This window comes from Ictalurus punctatus, chromosome 10, assembly GCF_001660625.3.
Source record: "Ictalurus punctatus breed USDA103 chromosome 10, Coco_2.0, whole genome shotgun sequence".
In the NCBI taxonomy this organism is placed as follows: Eukaryota; Metazoa; Chordata; class Actinopteri; order Siluriformes; family Ictaluridae; genus Ictalurus; species Ictalurus punctatus.
Window position 1 is genome coordinate 11,436,480 of NC_030425.2, and position 18,291 is coordinate 11,454,770.

General features: G+C 36.8%; 1 protein-coding gene across 8 annotated transcripts; it reads right to left on the bottom strand.

Moving 5' to 3' along the window:
* Nucleotides 1-3,148: 3,148 nt before the first annotated feature.
* LOC108271171 (glutathione hydrolase-like YwrD proenzyme) lies at nt 3,149-18,191 on the bottom strand. 8 transcript variants are annotated; one of them, XM_047158128.2, is made up of 13 exons: nt 14,922-15,048; nt 14,723-14,822; nt 13,229-13,357; nt 12,929-13,082; nt 12,665-12,818; nt 11,109-11,315; nt 10,177-10,329; nt 9,940-10,027; nt 9,643-9,814; nt 8,799-8,955; nt 8,230-8,400; nt 6,666-6,750; nt 3,149-5,523 (listed from the first exon to the last, which is right to left on the bottom strand). In XM_047158128.2, exons 2-13 carry the CDS (start codon nt 14,796-14,798, stop codon nt 5,279-5,281), a joined length of 1,791 nt encoding a protein of 596 aa, XP_047014084.1. In that variant the 5' UTR covers nt 14,799-14,822; nt 14,922-15,048; the 3' UTR covers nt 3,149-5,278. The 8 variants fall into 8 exon arrangements, with proteins under 8 accessions (XP_047014084.1, XP_047014082.2, XP_047014083.2 ...); XM_047158126.2 differs by lacking the exons at nt 14,723-14,822; nt 14,922-15,048 and adding an exon at nt 18,117-18,191; XM_047158127.2 differs by lacking the exons at nt 14,723-14,822; nt 14,922-15,048 and adding an exon at nt 18,117-18,164 and having other exon boundaries at nt 13,229-13,336.
* Between the last annotated feature and the right edge of the window lie 100 nt (nt 18,192-18,291).

Below are 18,291 nucleotides of genomic sequence, written 5' to 3' on the forward strand. Positions count from 1 at the left end.
AAAAGTGCATACAATATATGAGAAAAGCGTATAGTAACATAATTTATAATGATACTGATATTATATTGTCATATTGCCCAACTCTATGAATGAACATGCAAAATTACATGAATGTATATCATCTAGAAACTCTTTTCTGGTTAGTGAAAATACAATATTACATATGAAATAATAATATAAATTGATTAAAAAAAAAGATAAACAAGTTTTATGGGAATATGACATTACATTAATGTGCAAAGTAGGCAGGGCTTAAAACCTTCAGCAAAAAATGTATAAGATAATGCAGTGGACATGTACAAAAACAGTAAAATAACTATTTTTCTGTTAAGGTTCGATAATGAAGCCATGTTATTGATGTAATTCATCCAAAAACTGAAAAATGACCAAATTTTTAGTGTCTGTAGTGAAGTGTTGATAAGAAGATCTGTATCATTATGGAATCACACTGTAAATATCTTGTACATTTTTTAATCTATAGCGTGGTTAAGTAGCACAAGTGTAAAATTCTTTTGTAATCAGTTACCATGGGGAAAACTATTAGAAAAAGAATATTTAATCTATAGATGAAGTTAGACTTGGACAGTGTATGTACTTCACACTGGTTATTGTTACAATCTTGTTTAAGCAAATCATTAAACACTAAACACTATCTACTCAAACAAGTGCAAGCCTGTCAGCAACAGGACATACATGTGCACATCCACCACAGCTAGGTGATAAGGGAGAGAGAGAGAAAAATGCGAAGGGTCACAATTCAACAGTTACAAGGCCTCAGCCCCAACAGGTCTCAAAAGCCTTTACAAAACTACTTTAATTAGGAAAAATATATTAAATTATAGTTCCAATTATAATTCTGAGACAAAAGTTATAAAAACTGTGAATTTGGAAATGTGTATGTGTAACCATTTGATATATTTGCTGTTTCAATTTAATATAAAGATTTCTGAAAGAGCTAAAAACGGATTTTGTAACATGAGGAAATAAAAACAGTGCTTCATAGTTGACTTAAGCCTTTAGATTCAACTGAGTGCATGTTAAAATAAAAAGTGGCAGGTAACATGCTCACACACAACTTAATTCACATGAAAAGATGCAAAGGTTAGGGTAAGGATTAGGAGAGAGATTAGTGTTAATACCTTCTCTTACTTCACTTGTATGAAATTGAAAGAAGTCCAACCCCACATGATCTGGTTGTGCCAAGAGGAAGCAATCACTAATATAACAATACCTAATTTTTATTTATTTATTTATTTATTTAATCAAAGTGACACTGGAATTGAAAGGGAATTTGAAGTGATAATCAGATGGCGGTCAAAACCCAGTCCCATTAATTCCTGCCAGGAGATTATGGAAATTTAACTGAGGCAAACCCTCCAACAAGACCACCATTTTAAACATAGAAAAGGCAATTAAATCCCAAAATCTCTGGTGTGCAGAGCACACACTTGGTGTCTATAAGCACACACTTAAGAATATCACAGAACTCCACTGTGTGGAGGGATGATGAAAATGCCGAAAATAAAATCTCTAGACATTCAAATCAGAGTCCAGACCTTGACAATGACACACTTTCATTCAATGCCAGGAGTCCAAGACAGCAAAACTGGCCACGCTCTCTTGAAGGGAGGGATGATGTACTCTGTCTCCCCTGTCAATCACAGTGACACTAGCCACTTTGAGCTCATGTATCTGAAACAGGTAGTGCTTTCCTCAGAATATATTGCACTGCCCTGTGGTGCAGCATGATCAGCAGTTATAAAAATAAAAAAAAGTTGGCTTCACGTGTCTCGGAGGACGCTTGTGTTAGCATTAAATTACTTCTCTCGTTGTATTCGGCTTATTCGTTTTCATCAGTTGTACCAATAAACTATGATGATCCAGATTATACCGTGTCTTATACCACAGCACGGTTGAATTCCCAAATCTGATTGGTCAAAAGGTGTTGATTAATTTCCTATAACAGCAGATTTGACATGAATGTCGGCTGTAATTCAGATCACAGGTTTATATGAATGCGCCAGTTCTAATACGTTATTCGCTCTAGAGTAATTTACACAGAAACCAATAGCCTAATAATAAACAGATTTTAAAACATGCTGTTATATAACAAATAAAAACATATGATCATTGATATGGTGAGGATTTCTGTAAGGAGATGTTTCTCTACATATATCACATATTTATGGAAGGAGTCTCCAGTGTCAGCACTTTGGAGACAACATGACCCTTTTTTTTGTTGTTGTTGTTAACTTCATGAGAGAAATGAAAAGGGACGCTGGTGAAGAATGACTGTTTATAGCTGCTAAAACTTAAGTTAACAACTTGTCTTGTGGATGTGTAACTATAAACAGTTAAAAAAGTATGATGCATTGTTCATTGATAAATAAAAATTTTAATCATTTACAGATTTCCTTGAGATGTGCTGTTATTGGCAAATAATTGACTTTGGGCTTGAATGGTAAATTCACTTCATGTTGGGCCACATTACACCACTCTGATGTCGATTATTATCCTATAACGACATGTTATAGTGTACTATTTCTTACATAAATAGTAAGTATGTGGTAAAAATGCAACTATAATGTAACTAGTGAGGACAAAAACACCTTAGTCTTGGCTTATGTAAATCTTAACAGTTGTTGTAGGACAATTTACAGTTACTTTTACTGTAAGTTGTGTTGTAGCAAGATAACCCAAAATTATGGATTAATACCAAGCAGTAATTTAACAATACCTACTGTATATGCTAACTACACAAGAAAAAATTTCTTATTAAAAGAACTGGATAGTTCCTGTGTAGAAAAAAACAGCAATTCATATCAGTTAGCCTTGCTATGATGCTCATGTTGATTCTTTTTTTTAAAATTATAAACAAGTTGTACTACTGTAATTCTTCCATAACCGTTCACACATCTGCAGTAGGTCCACTATAGATGCCTGGGTACAAAATACTAAACAGAAGGAAAGCCCCATATTATAATACCCCCATTATTGTATCTCTAGTTAAATGAATCCATCTGAATCATCCATCTGCTTTAACAGGCATCTTCTGTTTTTATGAATCACTGAACATATTGTTTACAACAAAAAGGAGGACATCTGAATGCCAATCTTTAAATAGCACTGAAAATAAAACAAAGGAAACTTTCTGTTGAGGAAAAATGTTTAATGCGTTCCAGAAATACTTCAAATAAAATAATGAGGCAACTTACAATCAGTGATATCAATTGAAAGAAATAGGCTGTACTTCCTTAACCACTAGGGTTACCGTAATTCGCATCTATATCTGGCACAATTCATGTGCAAATCAGTGGGAGTTTTATCTCTACTACTCTCATTTCTCACCTAATCTCATACGACTATTCATCAGTACTGTATTTACACATTATTATGCCTGCATTTGGCATACATAGCTGCTTTTATTACTGGAAAGCATGAGAAAATTTGTGTGCTAAGCGTGTGCGTCTTCGTCATGTGTGTGCTAAGCTTATTGTGTCTTGAGGTAATCTTGGGGCTGAACTTTGGATTATCTCAAAACTGATCTTTAGAACAACAAAGTAATATATTGGCAAAAAATTTGTGTAAAGCTGCACTTTAAAGCTGTTCTTATCTCAGAATGAACTGTATATTTAACCCCATAAACTCATACTGTATAATGTTCTGCATACTGTTTTACTGTATTTTAATTTCACTGTAGTTACTGGATAACTAAATAATGAGAAGATTCTTTAAACTTCAGCATGCAACATTTAAAAAGTGTTCTGAAAATCAGCTTAATTAAATGGTTAATTATTTTATTTTTTATTATTATTATTATTTTACAATTTTATTTTTTTCTGCGTACTGCTTATTTTGTGTACAGCACTTTGAGAAGCTGCTTTTAAAGGCACTCTATAAAATACAGTTTATTATTATTATTATTATTATTAATCCTTAAACCACTACACTCTATGTCACATACCTGAACTAATTTATGCTTGCAGAGACATAATTCATATCAGTCCAAAAATGCAGCCAAAAAAGTCCACATTTGCAACCAAAAATGCTTTGGCTTTTGTTCAAAATTTGCTATGCAATTTGCAAAGTTTTGTGCTTTTTTCTTTGCGGAAAAACTACTTGAATTGGCAAAGTTGAAATTGCACGAAATAGTTTTGCACGGTCTTTCACAATCATGTTTGTTGGTAAATGAGACCTTTTCGCTGTACTCATGTTCGACGCACGTAAATCCAAGATGGCATTGGCTGAATGCGTGTTGTGATGATGTCACAATACGCGTCTCGGCCCAAATCTGCAGAAAATCTGTGGTAGTTTTGAAAAATCACAAGATCCACAGAATATTGCAGAGTTTGCTTGATTTTGCGTTCATTTCTGTGATCGCAAAATCATGTAATCCTGGATGGACTGTTATGTGACTGAAGTTGTATCAAACTCTAGGAAGATTAAGGTTAGAGTTAGGGGTGGCTTTAGCATTTTTCTCACTACATAAAATGATATTAGGTTTGTAATTATTCAAATGTGGGGCAGTCTTGGAAAACCCATCACAAAATGAAATCTATTTCTATTGTACAGTATAAAGCTCTGAGAACAACAGGCTTCATATGAAACATGTTTATCTTTTGCATGTATCTCAATCAAATGTGAAAAACTATAGAGAGACAATTACATTTAAAGATTCGCTCCGACTGTGGCACAGGAAGATCACTGACATTTTGACAGCCCTTCTTTGACTAAAAAAAACCTGTATTGATTAGGCTTATGTCCATTTTGCTATGGGCACATAGCTATACAATATGTCCAAAGCCTGACATTTAGTGTGTTTTTACAGCTGTGTTTGTTAAAAGTGGCTCCTTAATCTTTGCAGGACGTCTAGAAGAAAAAAAAAACCTTTCCACATTGATTTGGTGAAATATTTATGGATTCCTAAAGTTGAAGTGTCGAAGTATGTTACAGGCCAGTATGTTTGCCAGAATTCAGATCCAGAGACATTTGACAGGTTTTTCCAGACTGCCACACATCTATGTCCTCCCGGTCATTTTTCTTTTCACTGCAAACTGATTCTGGTTGTCTGTGTGAAGCACTTAAAAACGTTTTTTTAAAAATTTAAAATACTTATCTGTGAAGCATTTCAGCATTGTCTAATAATACATACATGAAGGCAAATGGACCTGTGCATCGTCTTAAAGGCATTTCACTGTTCATCCAATTATAGGTAATATGGGCTCTCATTTTTGTCCACTAACCCTAATAGTGCATGTATTTCACTTCAGTTTTCTAGCTAATATCCCACAGCACATCCATCTGCCCTAGGATCAGATCCAGCCCACAGTACCCTCTCTTCTCCCTCTGGTTTTTCATCACTTAAGTCCCACCACCACTTTCCTATGCTGATCATTTGCCCGCGTCCAAACCGGTCCCGTTCATGTCCTTTTACTGGCCAGTTCACCGCATGGCCTCGCCGTCTGAGCTCATCGGCCACACCTCGGTCCATGCCCGCCTCCAGATTGAGCTGCCATAGCCGTGCTGCACAAAGAGTTTCAACTTCTAAAAGGTGAACTATACACAAATGCTTATTTAATAAAGTATACTATAATAAAATGCACCCTTGTATGTTTAGTACTACTGTACTACTACTGCCACAAATAGGTGTGTCTTATAACCAACATAGTCTTATATAGTACCTACTAACTCATACAAATTTGTGTAAAAATATATTATGTTTAAGCTTAGGGTTAAGAGCAGGGTTCATAACAGTATCATGAATCATTTAGTACAAATCTACTGAAGGATCCATTAAATCCAACCACATCAGGTTCACATCAGTCAATTTTGTAGACAAATTTCTCATGAGGTTGAGTGAATAAACTTATAATTTCATGTACAGAAAGGTACTTTAAAATGTCTTTAAAACATGTCAGATAAACCACCCATTGAAAACAATTTTCCTTAAACTGTAAAAACTACTACATATTAGTTGTAGGAGCTCTATAAAATAAAGCAAAAGTAAAATACTAACTAATCCTATATTTAAAATTTTTAAGTTGAACTATAAGTGCAAGCTTTTTTTATTTACATACTAATATTTTCTAAAATTATGAAATCTAAGTATAAGTGAACTGAGAAATATTTGTAAAAAAAAAATGTGTAACTGGAAAAGGTCTCTACATTGATCACTGTGATTAATCACTTGTAGCACTTGCAAAGCCACATACTGTATTTATTTTACAACTGATATTATCACTGTTTTTAAATCATTCAGTTTTACTGCTTTTACTTCCAAGTGGACTTATCTTTAATAAAGCACTCGTTTAGATTCATGTTAGGAGCTGAGAGCTTTCTAGTTTTTAAATACAATGATTTATTTCTATGGTGGAATACTTTTAAAAATAATTTTAAATTACCTTCCACTATTTAACTTATAATTTGTAAAAGTTATAAAAAATTATGAAAAACTGTACGATGTTCCTTTCTACCAACCCACCAAATATAAGCAGAATAAAGGCCTAAAAAACGAATAAATGTGAAAATGAAGTGAGCTAGTATTCGACGTGTGTCAATTTATTCAAATCTTCCACATAAGATTCGGATTAGCAGCATCTGTCGAAACAATGTGCTAAAGTCTCATCAGCCTGAGAAGTTTTCTCAACCTTAAGTGAGAAACTTACCAGCCTGATCATACGACACGAACACACGTGGGGCATCGAGTGCACGCTGAGGATTCATGCCAAATTCTACCATGTTGAGCAATACCTGCAGAAGGAAAATTTTTATTATCTTATCTTTAAATCATTGACAGTCATATAAGTCATTGAACCATTTCAGCCTGCAATCAGGTTGTCCAGCTGCCCAACTATGATGGACTGACAACTAATCCTTAATTTCTTTTTTTCATTGTACCATCAAGGGGCATTCGCCTGACACTGCTCTCATAACACTGACGTCAAGATTGTTTTGGAAATCTAGGGACTGGATTTCACATCCACATGACTCAAACTCAAAAAAAGCCTCGAAAGCAGGCTTAGACATTAATGGATAAGGGAGAATATAGACAGTACATAAATAGGCGTGTCTTTAATTGGAAGCTACATCACTCAAGTTAATAATTGGTCTCAACTGGAGATGTGGATGGATGTGCATTGTCTTTCAAATCCCACTCACACAGTAATTATTTAATAAATTTAGTTGGTTCTATTTCCCAAAATATAAACAATTATATAAACAATATTAACTAATATCCTAACTGAAACCACTGTGACCCTGACCAGTCAGATATTAAGGATGAATGAATGACAAAAAAGAACAAAAGGACTGTGTGTGTATATGTTGCATAATGCATGCTGTATACAGTATACAGGACATTTTGGACAAAAACTTCTTCATCAGCTGTTTAAGCAATGTTCTTTTATTTTTGATTGGACTTTTGTCCAAAACATGTTTTCTGAAAACTTTGTATGGTTTTTAAAGCATAATTATAATTACAAATAGCAAAACCAACACGTTTGTTTAACTGAACGTGGTATTTCATTAACTTGCAGTGCCGTACTTTACTATTTACTTGTATTTATTTGTATTTACTATATTTAAAGCATTTAGCTAGAGTGCTTCAGAGCGACTTACAAGTACTTTGTAGTCTCCATCAAAAACATAGCCTCATAGTAGTACAAATAGGTCAGAGTGTGAGAAATACCATGCAGCTATTACTCTTACTGTATTACATAAGAAAAGCCTTCATTTTTTTATATTTGTTGATAGCAGGCCCTCACATTGACCATTTATTATTTACAAACTCGGAATTTAACTAATCCAGTTCAGTTAATAATAATAATAATAATAATAATAATAATAATAATAATAATAATGTAGACATTAACACCATGAGAATAACACATATGTAATTATGCTAGCCAGGAGGTTTTCCTTAAAATTCCCAAATAGGCTAAGTTCCTCATTGTTTCTTCTAAATTAAAGTTCTAAATGAAACTATTTAACTTTGAGCAAGAACTACTTGGTAAAAAAAAAAATTGCTACAAATATTTTTTTTTTCAAGTTAACTTGCCTTAGAATTTCAATCATAAACCTTTATCTCTTTTTGAACTCTATATTATGCATTAAAAATAAGATACATTTAGATTGGATATTATTGTACTTCATGTATTTGATCATGCTGTATGAAAGTTCATGACCTACTGCTTTCTTGCATGTTAGGTGTTAAATGTTAATGAAGCTCACCTGCACATGACCCTGAGGCTGCATGAAGCCCCCCATCACCCCAAAGGAGCAGAGGAGGCGCCCTGACAAGGGATCTGTGAGCATGGCAGGGATTATTGTGTGGTATGGCCTCTTCTCTGGGCCTATGCAGTTCACATGATTGGAGTCCAGAGAGAAATTAGCACCTCTATTCTACCAGGCAAAGAAAGAAATAATAAAAAATTTTTAGACATAAAACAGAATTTACTTTACAATGGACTGTAAATCTTACAGCAAGAGATAAATGATCTCTTCAGTGAACTTGTGAATTTCTACATAAAAACTGACCCAGAATCTGCATAATTATGGCTACCATGTCTATCAATACAACATATTATTTTTTTTATATTAAGCAATAAATACAATATGTAAAGCTGAAAGAATGAAGCCCCTTCAAACCCAGGGAAGTCTCTCCCCCTTCATAGTTCCTTTACAAAATCACTTTTTCAGCAAAGTCTTAATTAAAATACTTATCATTATCATTATTACTACTTATCATTATCATCATTATCATTATCATTCATTATCTGCGTTAGAAGTAAGAGACCCACTTGCAGGGAAAATCCACAGTTTCGTGGGACAAGGCCAGTGCCAAAGCCCATGTAATTGCTGTTCACAAAGGAGCAGGCGTTTCCCTCTTTGTCCACCACAGTGAAATACACCGTGTCACTTCCTGTGGGAATCCCAGGCTCACACACACTCCTGGCTCTGTAGTGAGAGTGAGCAAATCTCAGGGCTGCTCAGTGTTAGTCATGTTTACAAGGACCAAGATCTTAAGTGGGAAAACAAGCAAGTCTCCCATATGGATTACTATCAGCACCTGTGCTTACAGTCTGGCTAATTCCTCGAATTAAACTTTGCTGAAATGTCACCAAAATCAGTTATTCAACAGAGAAAAAAACAAACACATTTGAAATAGAAAATTCAGTTTTTTGAGGAATGTCATGTGTTATATCACATGCTATTTCTCTTATTTGTTATAGTAACTTACTCTTACTCATTTACTACATGGGTGGTAAATACATGTCTCACTCACAGGGGTTATCCACACACACACACACACACACACACACACACACACACACACTCAGTGTTACCTTTTTGGATTTCCTTTAACCAACTGAAAGTCTAAAGTCTGCAGATTATGTCTCTCTATCTCTATCTCTCTCATCCAATCAGAGCGTCATGAAAGAGGGGGCAGAAAGGAGGGGGAAACCCGTCACATTGTGTAAACAATCCTATCTAAAGTAAGCACAGTGCCTGGCACCAGCTGGTACCACAGAATGAGAGAGAGTGGGAGGGAGGAAGAGAGAGAGAGAGAAAGAGAGAGAGAGAGAGAGAGACAGAGAGAGCGTGAGAGAGACAGACAGCAGATCCAGTTTGCTCTAGTCTTACTTGTCCATTTGGATGAACTGTGCTCGCTGGAGAGCATAATCCTTGGAAAGAAGCCCCTCCACAGGCACATTCATTTTATCTGGGTCTGTGCTGAAGTGCATGGTATCAGTCATGCTCAATTTCAGTGACTCGACCAGTGTGTGCAGGTAGTCGGCACTGTTGTGGACCATGTCTGTGTGTGACGTAAATGGTTCGTCAATTTGTCTGAAATCAAGAGCTTTGACAGTACAGGGGCTACAAACCACAGAACATTGACCTGTAAAAATATACACCAGAAATATTTTTCATGTTTTGCACCTTTGATAGGAAAACTCTGAAGGATATTAAGAGCAATAAGAGCTGCCATCCCTTGACTGTTGGGTGGGACCTCCCAAACTCGTACCGTCTGCGGAAATGATATTTAAACGCCATCATTCATATTTACCATGGTTACTGAATGACATATGCACAGGTAATAAAAGGCTAATAAAAGGACTCTGTTGCGAAAGGGAAAATATTGATACAACAGACCTGTCTTTCTCACTCTAAACTTACTTTGTAATCGATGTAAATTGGTGTGATCTCAGCGGTGACATGGTTCTTCATGTCGTACAAGCTCATCACACCACCATTTTCTTGCACGACGTCAACCACAGCCTGGGCGATCCTGCCCTGATAGAATCCCTTTCTCCCATGCAGTACAAGCTCCTGACAAGACAGTATTATGTACCAGATGGATAAACATAAAGAGCACAGACCTAAGCACTACTATACACAGTCAATGGAAGTCATATCAGGGTAAAAAAAAAAAAAAAAAAAGACAGATTCAAAAGGCATATGAATACTGATCATGTCTTGTAATAATGTTTAATAATTAATGTACTTCAACATAGAAAAATTTTAAATGTCTTTGTAAGGTGATGTTCTGTACAAAAGGCTTTTTAAAAGTTAACTCAGGAATTTATTGATTCTGGTCTAAAGATTAGAATATTGTTGAAAAGCTATTATTGACAAGCATCACCATGTATTACTAATTCTTTATTTGTCTGTGTGGTACCAAATATTAATCTAAGGTAGGACTCATAGGTGTATTCCTTATGTCACCACAGTGGACATTGTACTGTACATGAACACCTACAACAGCCACTCCTGGTGATGCAGCCATATCCAATTTCTGTTGTAAATGGGTAATAATTTGTAGTTATCACTGATGTCTGTCCCACTTTCTACAATTTAGATATCGTCCATCCGAGTTAGAGTTTAGAGTTTAACTGTGGCCCATTTTATGCGGGGGTGTTTTTTTTTTTTATCCCACTATTACAGGCAACAAAAAGTTTCCAAACACTTTTATCTAGCCTTTATCTAACGTGCAGATTAATTACCCTTTGAACAGCATTCCGTGAGATTCATTATTACAATCTAGGAGCGCCCTGTTAAGACCTTGATGACATATCATGTATAAACTACACCCAATGAGCTCTACGTACCTGGAAGGTGCGTGCAAGGTTAGGATTTGTCATGACCTGTCCATGTTTAGGTGGTTGATTGTTAATAAGTAAATCTCCTCCAAGTTCTCTCCCAGCAGCCCTCAGGGATTTGGCACCCTCAGCCCACTGGTACGCTGTAATCTCGGCCACTGGGAAACCATTCTGGGCCAGATCTATAGCTGGCTGTAGCACGTCCGCTAAAGAGAGCTACCAAATTCACAAAGCACAGGTACAATTAGCATAGAAGTGCCATGCATGCATAAATATACAGTGGGGGAAATAAGTATTGGACGTGTCAAATTTTTTTTCAGTAAATATATTTCCGATGAGGTTATTCACATGAAATTTTCAGCAGACATCAGTATCAACTCAAGAAATCCGGAAATATAAAGAATTCACAACATTAAAATCCATAAATAAAGTTATGTGTAATAAAGTGGAATGACACAGGAAAAAAGTATTGAACACGCTAAGAAAAAGCAGTTCTCCAAATATATTTACTGAAAAAAATGTTGACACATCCAATACTTATTTCCCCCACTGTGTATAAAAATGTATACTTTATCCTCATACTAAGTGACTTTGTAGTTCACTGTTCTTTAATATCTGTCACAAAATGTCAATGGTGTATAGTAATTATATATTATTATTATTATTATTATTATTATATACAAATGGCAATCGGGAATTATAGGAAAGCAAACCAAAGTGAAGACCAGAAGTGGAGGAAGTGCATAAAAAGGTGAATGGAACTAGTCAAGTGAAAAACACATGGGCATGCTGAATGCATCGCCACACTAACCCTTGGATTACAGCCAAGCATATGCTGCAATATATATGGCTCAAATTGAAAAAGAAGGGTGTGGGGCCATTAGCAACAGTCACTATGGCATGTATCTAAAACACCACTGTATGGCCTTCCTGAATATCATCATTTAATCCCCTGAAGTTTGATCAGCTCTTAATGACCCATTTTACATTTCACTAAAAGTACAATAACCATCCAGGTTTTCATATAAATACATGCAGACGAGCCAACAGTGAGCATAGACAAACACAAGGTTCATTCTCAGTGGAAGAAAATAATCACTGACGGTGTGTGATGAAGCCTGACATGAAGTGGAGTAACAGTTATTATGTAATAGCCTACCTAATAGGATGATAAGATCCAACCATCCATCCATTTTCCACAACGCTTATTCTACACAGGGTTGCAGGGGAGCCTGGAGCTTATCCCAGGCAACTCGGGGCACAAGGCGGGGGACACCCTAGATGCGGTGTAAACCCATCGCAGGGCACAATCGCACATATATTCACACACCCATTCACACACTACGGACCCCCAAACCCGGAGATGCGAGGCAACCATGCTAACCACTAAGCCACCGAGGATGATAAGATATACTGGGTATTTAAAAACATTTTTTAAGATTACTGAATCACTAGAAAAATTCTGCACTAAAACATTTCTGTGTATTAGAGAGGACATACAGCACTACATAAATATAATACTTATCCCGATCTCTTCTAGCTCTGGTATGGTGTGGATAAATGACCTTTTTGCTCCCAAACAAGTTCACTGTGTCACACCAACATGCTGCAGCTCCAGGCACAGTGACATTGAAGGCATGGCAGTAAGGTGGTGGGTTACTCTGACTGAATCCACACGCCTCCATCAGTTCCAGAGTCTGAGCTTTAGGACTCCTTCCACTAAGACGTACATAACCAAAGAGTAATGTTAGTAACCAGCAGCTGTCTGACCACTACAATTCTAATATATAATAATATGCTCGTTTTGTCTACTTTATGTCTCTCCTCACCTCCCATTAAGTCCTCGAACTTGTCTGCTCGCAGCGTCATAAAAGAGACAAAAGGCGTCTCCTCCGATTCCTGTGCTTGTAGGCTCTGTTACATTCAGGGCCGCGGCCACAGCTACAGCAGCGTCTGCAGCGTTTCCCCCACTTTTCAGGATTTCTGTGATGGGAAAACCATTTAAGCACTCAACATAGTTCCACACATACCTAAAAGCTGGATGTCCCTATGGGTACTGTTAATATATCCTCCAACAAAGCAGCTTAGAGAAACTCTGCATAAGCTTTTATCAATATTCAAGATCTCACCTAGTCCAATGTTGGATGCTAGAGGCTGACTGGAGGCTACACAGCCATTCAAGCAGATGACCGGTGAGCGGCGTGACGAGAACACCAAATCATCTTGCATGCTTCTTTCTTCAAGAGGGAAACAATCTCCTGATTTAAGGTGAAACACTACAGGTAAAAATGATGATCAATCTTTTTTTTTTTGTATAAATATACAGCATACATAGCATGAGTTTTCTTAAAATGTAACTACAACAAATTCCAAAACTCTAGAGAAATTTGATTACTTCTGCTTGAATTCCACTCGTCATATCTGAAAGTTTCTTCAGATTTGAAGAAGGCTGATCTCTGCACAATTCATCATATCATATCTCCAAAAAGCTTGTTTCCTGTTTTGTGTCACTATGGCATATATGTTTATTTTGCTTTAAAAAAAACTCAATGGCAAATTAAAGGAAATATAAAGTGTCTTAGTAAGGCACTTGTTCATCACAAGCCATCAGAACAGCTTCACTGTTACTTGGCACAGATTCTACAAGTCTCTGGAACTGTACTGAAGTGATAGACAAATATTCTTGCACTTGGTGGTGGTCTAACACATCACTCCAGAATCTCTCATGTGTTTAACTGGGTTGAGATGTACTGTGCAGGCGACAAGATATAATCTACTATAATAATTTTTATACTCATCGAACCATTCAGTGAGTCCTCACCACTCCCATCAGGATAGAAATGGTTCATCATAGGATAAAGGTGATCAGTCAGAACTTTGTACTCATTTGCAATGATGGTTTCCTCTAAGGGGACAAGTGGACACAAACCATGACAGAAAAATCTCCTCTGTGGTTTTTCCTATAGTTTCCTACCCGTCTGTGCCTGAATACTGACCAAGAAACAGTAGGTTTGGTCAACAAAGGCTAAGCTCTGACTTCCCAACAAACAGGGGGCATCCACTTAAGTCTGCAAACAGGGGACATCCACTTAGGTCCGCATTTGGTACGGTTTATAAGGTTTGCTGGCGGATGTTCCAAGGACGTCAGAGGATATCAAATCATAACACTACTGAATGTGGTCATTTCAGCGAAAGTCCCCTCCCGAATGGCCACTGAACTTCCTGTGAACGTCCCCTTGAACATCCGTAGGACATCAAGGGGACTCTAAACATGGACGTTCTGCGGACGTGCGTAGAGGCCATTTATGGGGACGTCCTGGGGACCTTCTTTTGTCAGCTAGGTTCAGAGGTCTCATGGAGTCCATGCCTCAATGTATCAGAGCTGTTGTGACGGCACAAGGGGACCTACACAATATTAGGCAGGTGGTTTAAATGGTTAGGTGTTCATATGGCTGTATATGTCTTAAAATGTGAATATATTCTAAAATGTTATAGTATGTTTTTATTCGAATATGTAAATACAGGTCTGTTCACATTTTGTCTGTTGTTTCCTGTTAAACAGACACGCAGACGCATTCTATTGTTTTCTTTGTGTACTTGCTACATATTTTAGTGTGAACAACCATTGAAAAGGTCTGAACGCCAGGCTGCGCCATCATTTCCGCTACTACCAAAACACTGGATGGGCGCGGACTCCATTTTATCGGAGAGAGATTCAGACACCTGTGTAAAGGAAATAACAGCAAGACTGTAAAACCCAGTGACTTTGTCGCTACATTTGGCGAAGTTTTAGACCCCTTTAAGAGCGATAAATCTAGTAACCTTTTAAGCAGACGTTAGCAAATATCCTGCACTCGGTACAGCTCTGCAGCTCACATCACGACCCGGCTGCGAGTTAAGAAGACAGGACAGGTTCAATTCTTCCGCGTGAGAAGTCTGACTGAGTTTGCGCGAGCCTGTGATCACAACGACCAATCAGTGCTCCCCCCCCCCCCGTCCCACCCCCCAGATCTTCATTTTAAACTCTCTTCTTTACGGAAGCCCTAAGCGGCCATGCACTATTCGTTTTTTCTGTTGTTTTCTCATGATCTTGACATAACAAAGCGATGCAATTTTATCAAGAGAAAATCTGGCGCTTTGTGAAAGGGACTGGTGTTACATGCACGTTGGCATCTTCTCCATCATAAATTCCCCAGTGTAGAGATTGACTTTATCTCCATATTAAGAGAGAGGGATGTGTGTCCCGTTCTCAAGTGTGGGACACTAATGTGGAAGTCATCAGTCATGCAGGGATGAGATATTTTTGTAGGCCACCCCGGAAGTTAGCATCACCCTGATTCCCTCCACAGGATTATTGCAGGATTATTGCAGACAAAAACAAACAAACAAATCTCTGTGACCAACAAAAGTTTATGATTTTTACAGGTTTCGTTCATTAAGATAAGATTCATAAGATTCTGAAGCCTAAATACAATCGGCAGAAGTAAAAAGCTAACGTTAGGCTGTAAACGAACTACACCACGGTCGCATGACTTCAACGTCATCACCACTAAGCTTCCGACAACTCTTTCAGTCTTTATTTTTTTTAAAAACAATACAGCTGGAAAATATTATAAATTGATAGATGTACAAGTTGGAAAATTTGAGTTGCAAGAGTGCGAGTATAAACATAACGAGGCTGTAGTAGATGAGATTTCCTGTTCGGCGTGATGATGTTTAATGTCCGCGACAACCCCTGTAGTACCATTTAGCCACGTGTTAGAAACCTTGTATTTCAAGACACGTAAAAGCTTTTTAAAAAATCCTGAGTGGGGTATTACTGGTGTATTTTATGGCGTAGTAAAAAACATGAATATATCTTGAGCTTGTGTTAAACACAGTCCTTATTTCAGGCATTTAACCAAAAACACATTAAAAAAACCCATTGATTTCGGGATGATGCATATCGAGTATAAAAGAAAATTAAGTCGAGATCACGAGAAAACAACTTTTGTTATGTCGAGATGACGAGAATACAACAAAAAATAAATAATAACGCGTGGCCGCTTCGGTCTTCCGTACTTCTGGACTATATTTACAAATAATAAAAGTTAATAAAGCTTATTCCACCTGTAACCATTTCCTTTGGGTGTATTTCCCAACTAATAAGTACCACTGTATGATGTAAATAGGTTTGACTTTATTTTCTAATTATACAAAAATTAATTTGTGACTCCATATCCAAAAACGAGTTCTTTCTATATGACATGAGTTATGTAAGGAATAATAGACAATATGCAGTTGAATTATTAGAAAATAATGCACACCCGAGGTAGTACAGTTATGCTAAACCCATACACTAACAGCTTTGTTGTGCCTCCCCTAGTCTGGTAGTCCTGCAAACAGTGATAACAAGTGATACCCAAGGCAAGTTTTATGATAAATCCAACTTTTTGTCCAATTATCATATTTTTAAGAAATTAGCCCTCACATGCAAGAAAAAAAAATGCAACGCAACAGTCAATAAAAGAAATAGTCTATAATAGTCTGTTAAGAGTCTTGGCTCAGCCCCAAATGATTAACAGTCCAGCTAATGCCCCTGTGGTTCATGATGATAATAAATAAATATCGATAGGCCTACTAGTTCACAGGGTTTTTTGCTTTATATTGCTGCAGAAAATGCAAGGAATAAATATATAAATATTGGTACTTTTTCCACTGACATCTCTCTCATTACTGCAATCACACATGCTCTCTTTCTTCTCTCTCTCTCTCTCTCTCTCTCTCTCTCTCTCTCTCTCTCTCTCTCTCTCTCTCTCTCTCTCTCTCTCTCTCTCTCTCCAATAACTGCATATCAATGGCTCAAGCCTCCGCTTCCCTCGTGGCCACATTACCACCTCAGGCCTCAGGAATTGAATCCCACTGAAATGTTGTGGGAGGATTTGAAATGGGCAGTACATGCAAGAAAACCCTCAAACATCTTGCAACTGAAAGAATTTAGCATGGAACAGTGGTCAAAAATTCCAGCAAGCCGATGTCAGAGACTGGTGGACAATTATGCAAAACGCTCACAAGAAGTTGTTTCTGGTAAAGGGAGCAATACTAGCTTCTGAGCCCAAGGGTGTACTTGCATTTTCCACAGAAGAATATCACATCTATTGGTAAAAATGATGGGGTGTACTTCTTTTTTCACATGCATGCAGGGTCATTGGGAAACCTGGAGCCTATCCCAGGGAGCATCGGGCACAAGGCGGGGTATACCCTGGACAGGGTTATTTTCCTATAATACAGTGCCACGATAATTTCTATTATGACAGAACTTTTCTATTCTATTCTGTGTCTTCAGAAAATCATCCATTTCTGAGCCATACATTAGCTAATTTCCCCTGAAAACAATTGTCAACATTGGTGATACCCGATGCACTTGATTTTGTCAATACGTATTAATTTGACATGAAGTACAATATGACAATATTGGGAAGTATGTGGAAGATTTTTTTCAGCAACCTGTTCTCACTTTATGTTCTGTCAAGTACAAAGTCTATAATGCATAATAGCTAAATGGCACTGTTACAGTGAAGTGCCAAGCTTCACTTCATGGTATTTTTACATGATTTGTTTTGGGATTTAAAAAAAAAAAAAGACAGAATAATTTGTACCTCAAATATTGAGGTTAGAATTATGTTTACTGTCTTTTTTATGAATTAAATGTTCACACTTTCAGAACATTATTACCTCCTTGTGTATGCAACCTGTTTAATGTTTTATGTAGATTCTTGAGTCTTGTAAAATATATATTATTTATTTTAATAAATATATATTATTTTAAAATAATATTCTTTAAGGTGAATATCTGAGTAATAAAAAGCTATGTTAATGCTAACACAGTACAGATATCTATCACAAAAATGTGTGCCATATTGGTTATAACATTTTCATCTGATATATACTGATTATAAAACATCGATTTAAACAAACTCTGCTGAATAAAAGATGACTATGAATTATGTCATACTCTGCTGGATCGAAATCTCTCACCCTTAAAGTAAATTTGAGAGGATCCGGAGGAGTGTAAAACAATCTCAGCGTTGGGAGGATCACTGATAAACTCAAGCAAAGCAGAGCGACAAAATCTGAGGGCAGGGACATACTGTGGTAGAACATTAACAGAGAGGTTGTCAGTGCAACAAATGTTGTAAATCTGACATAGACA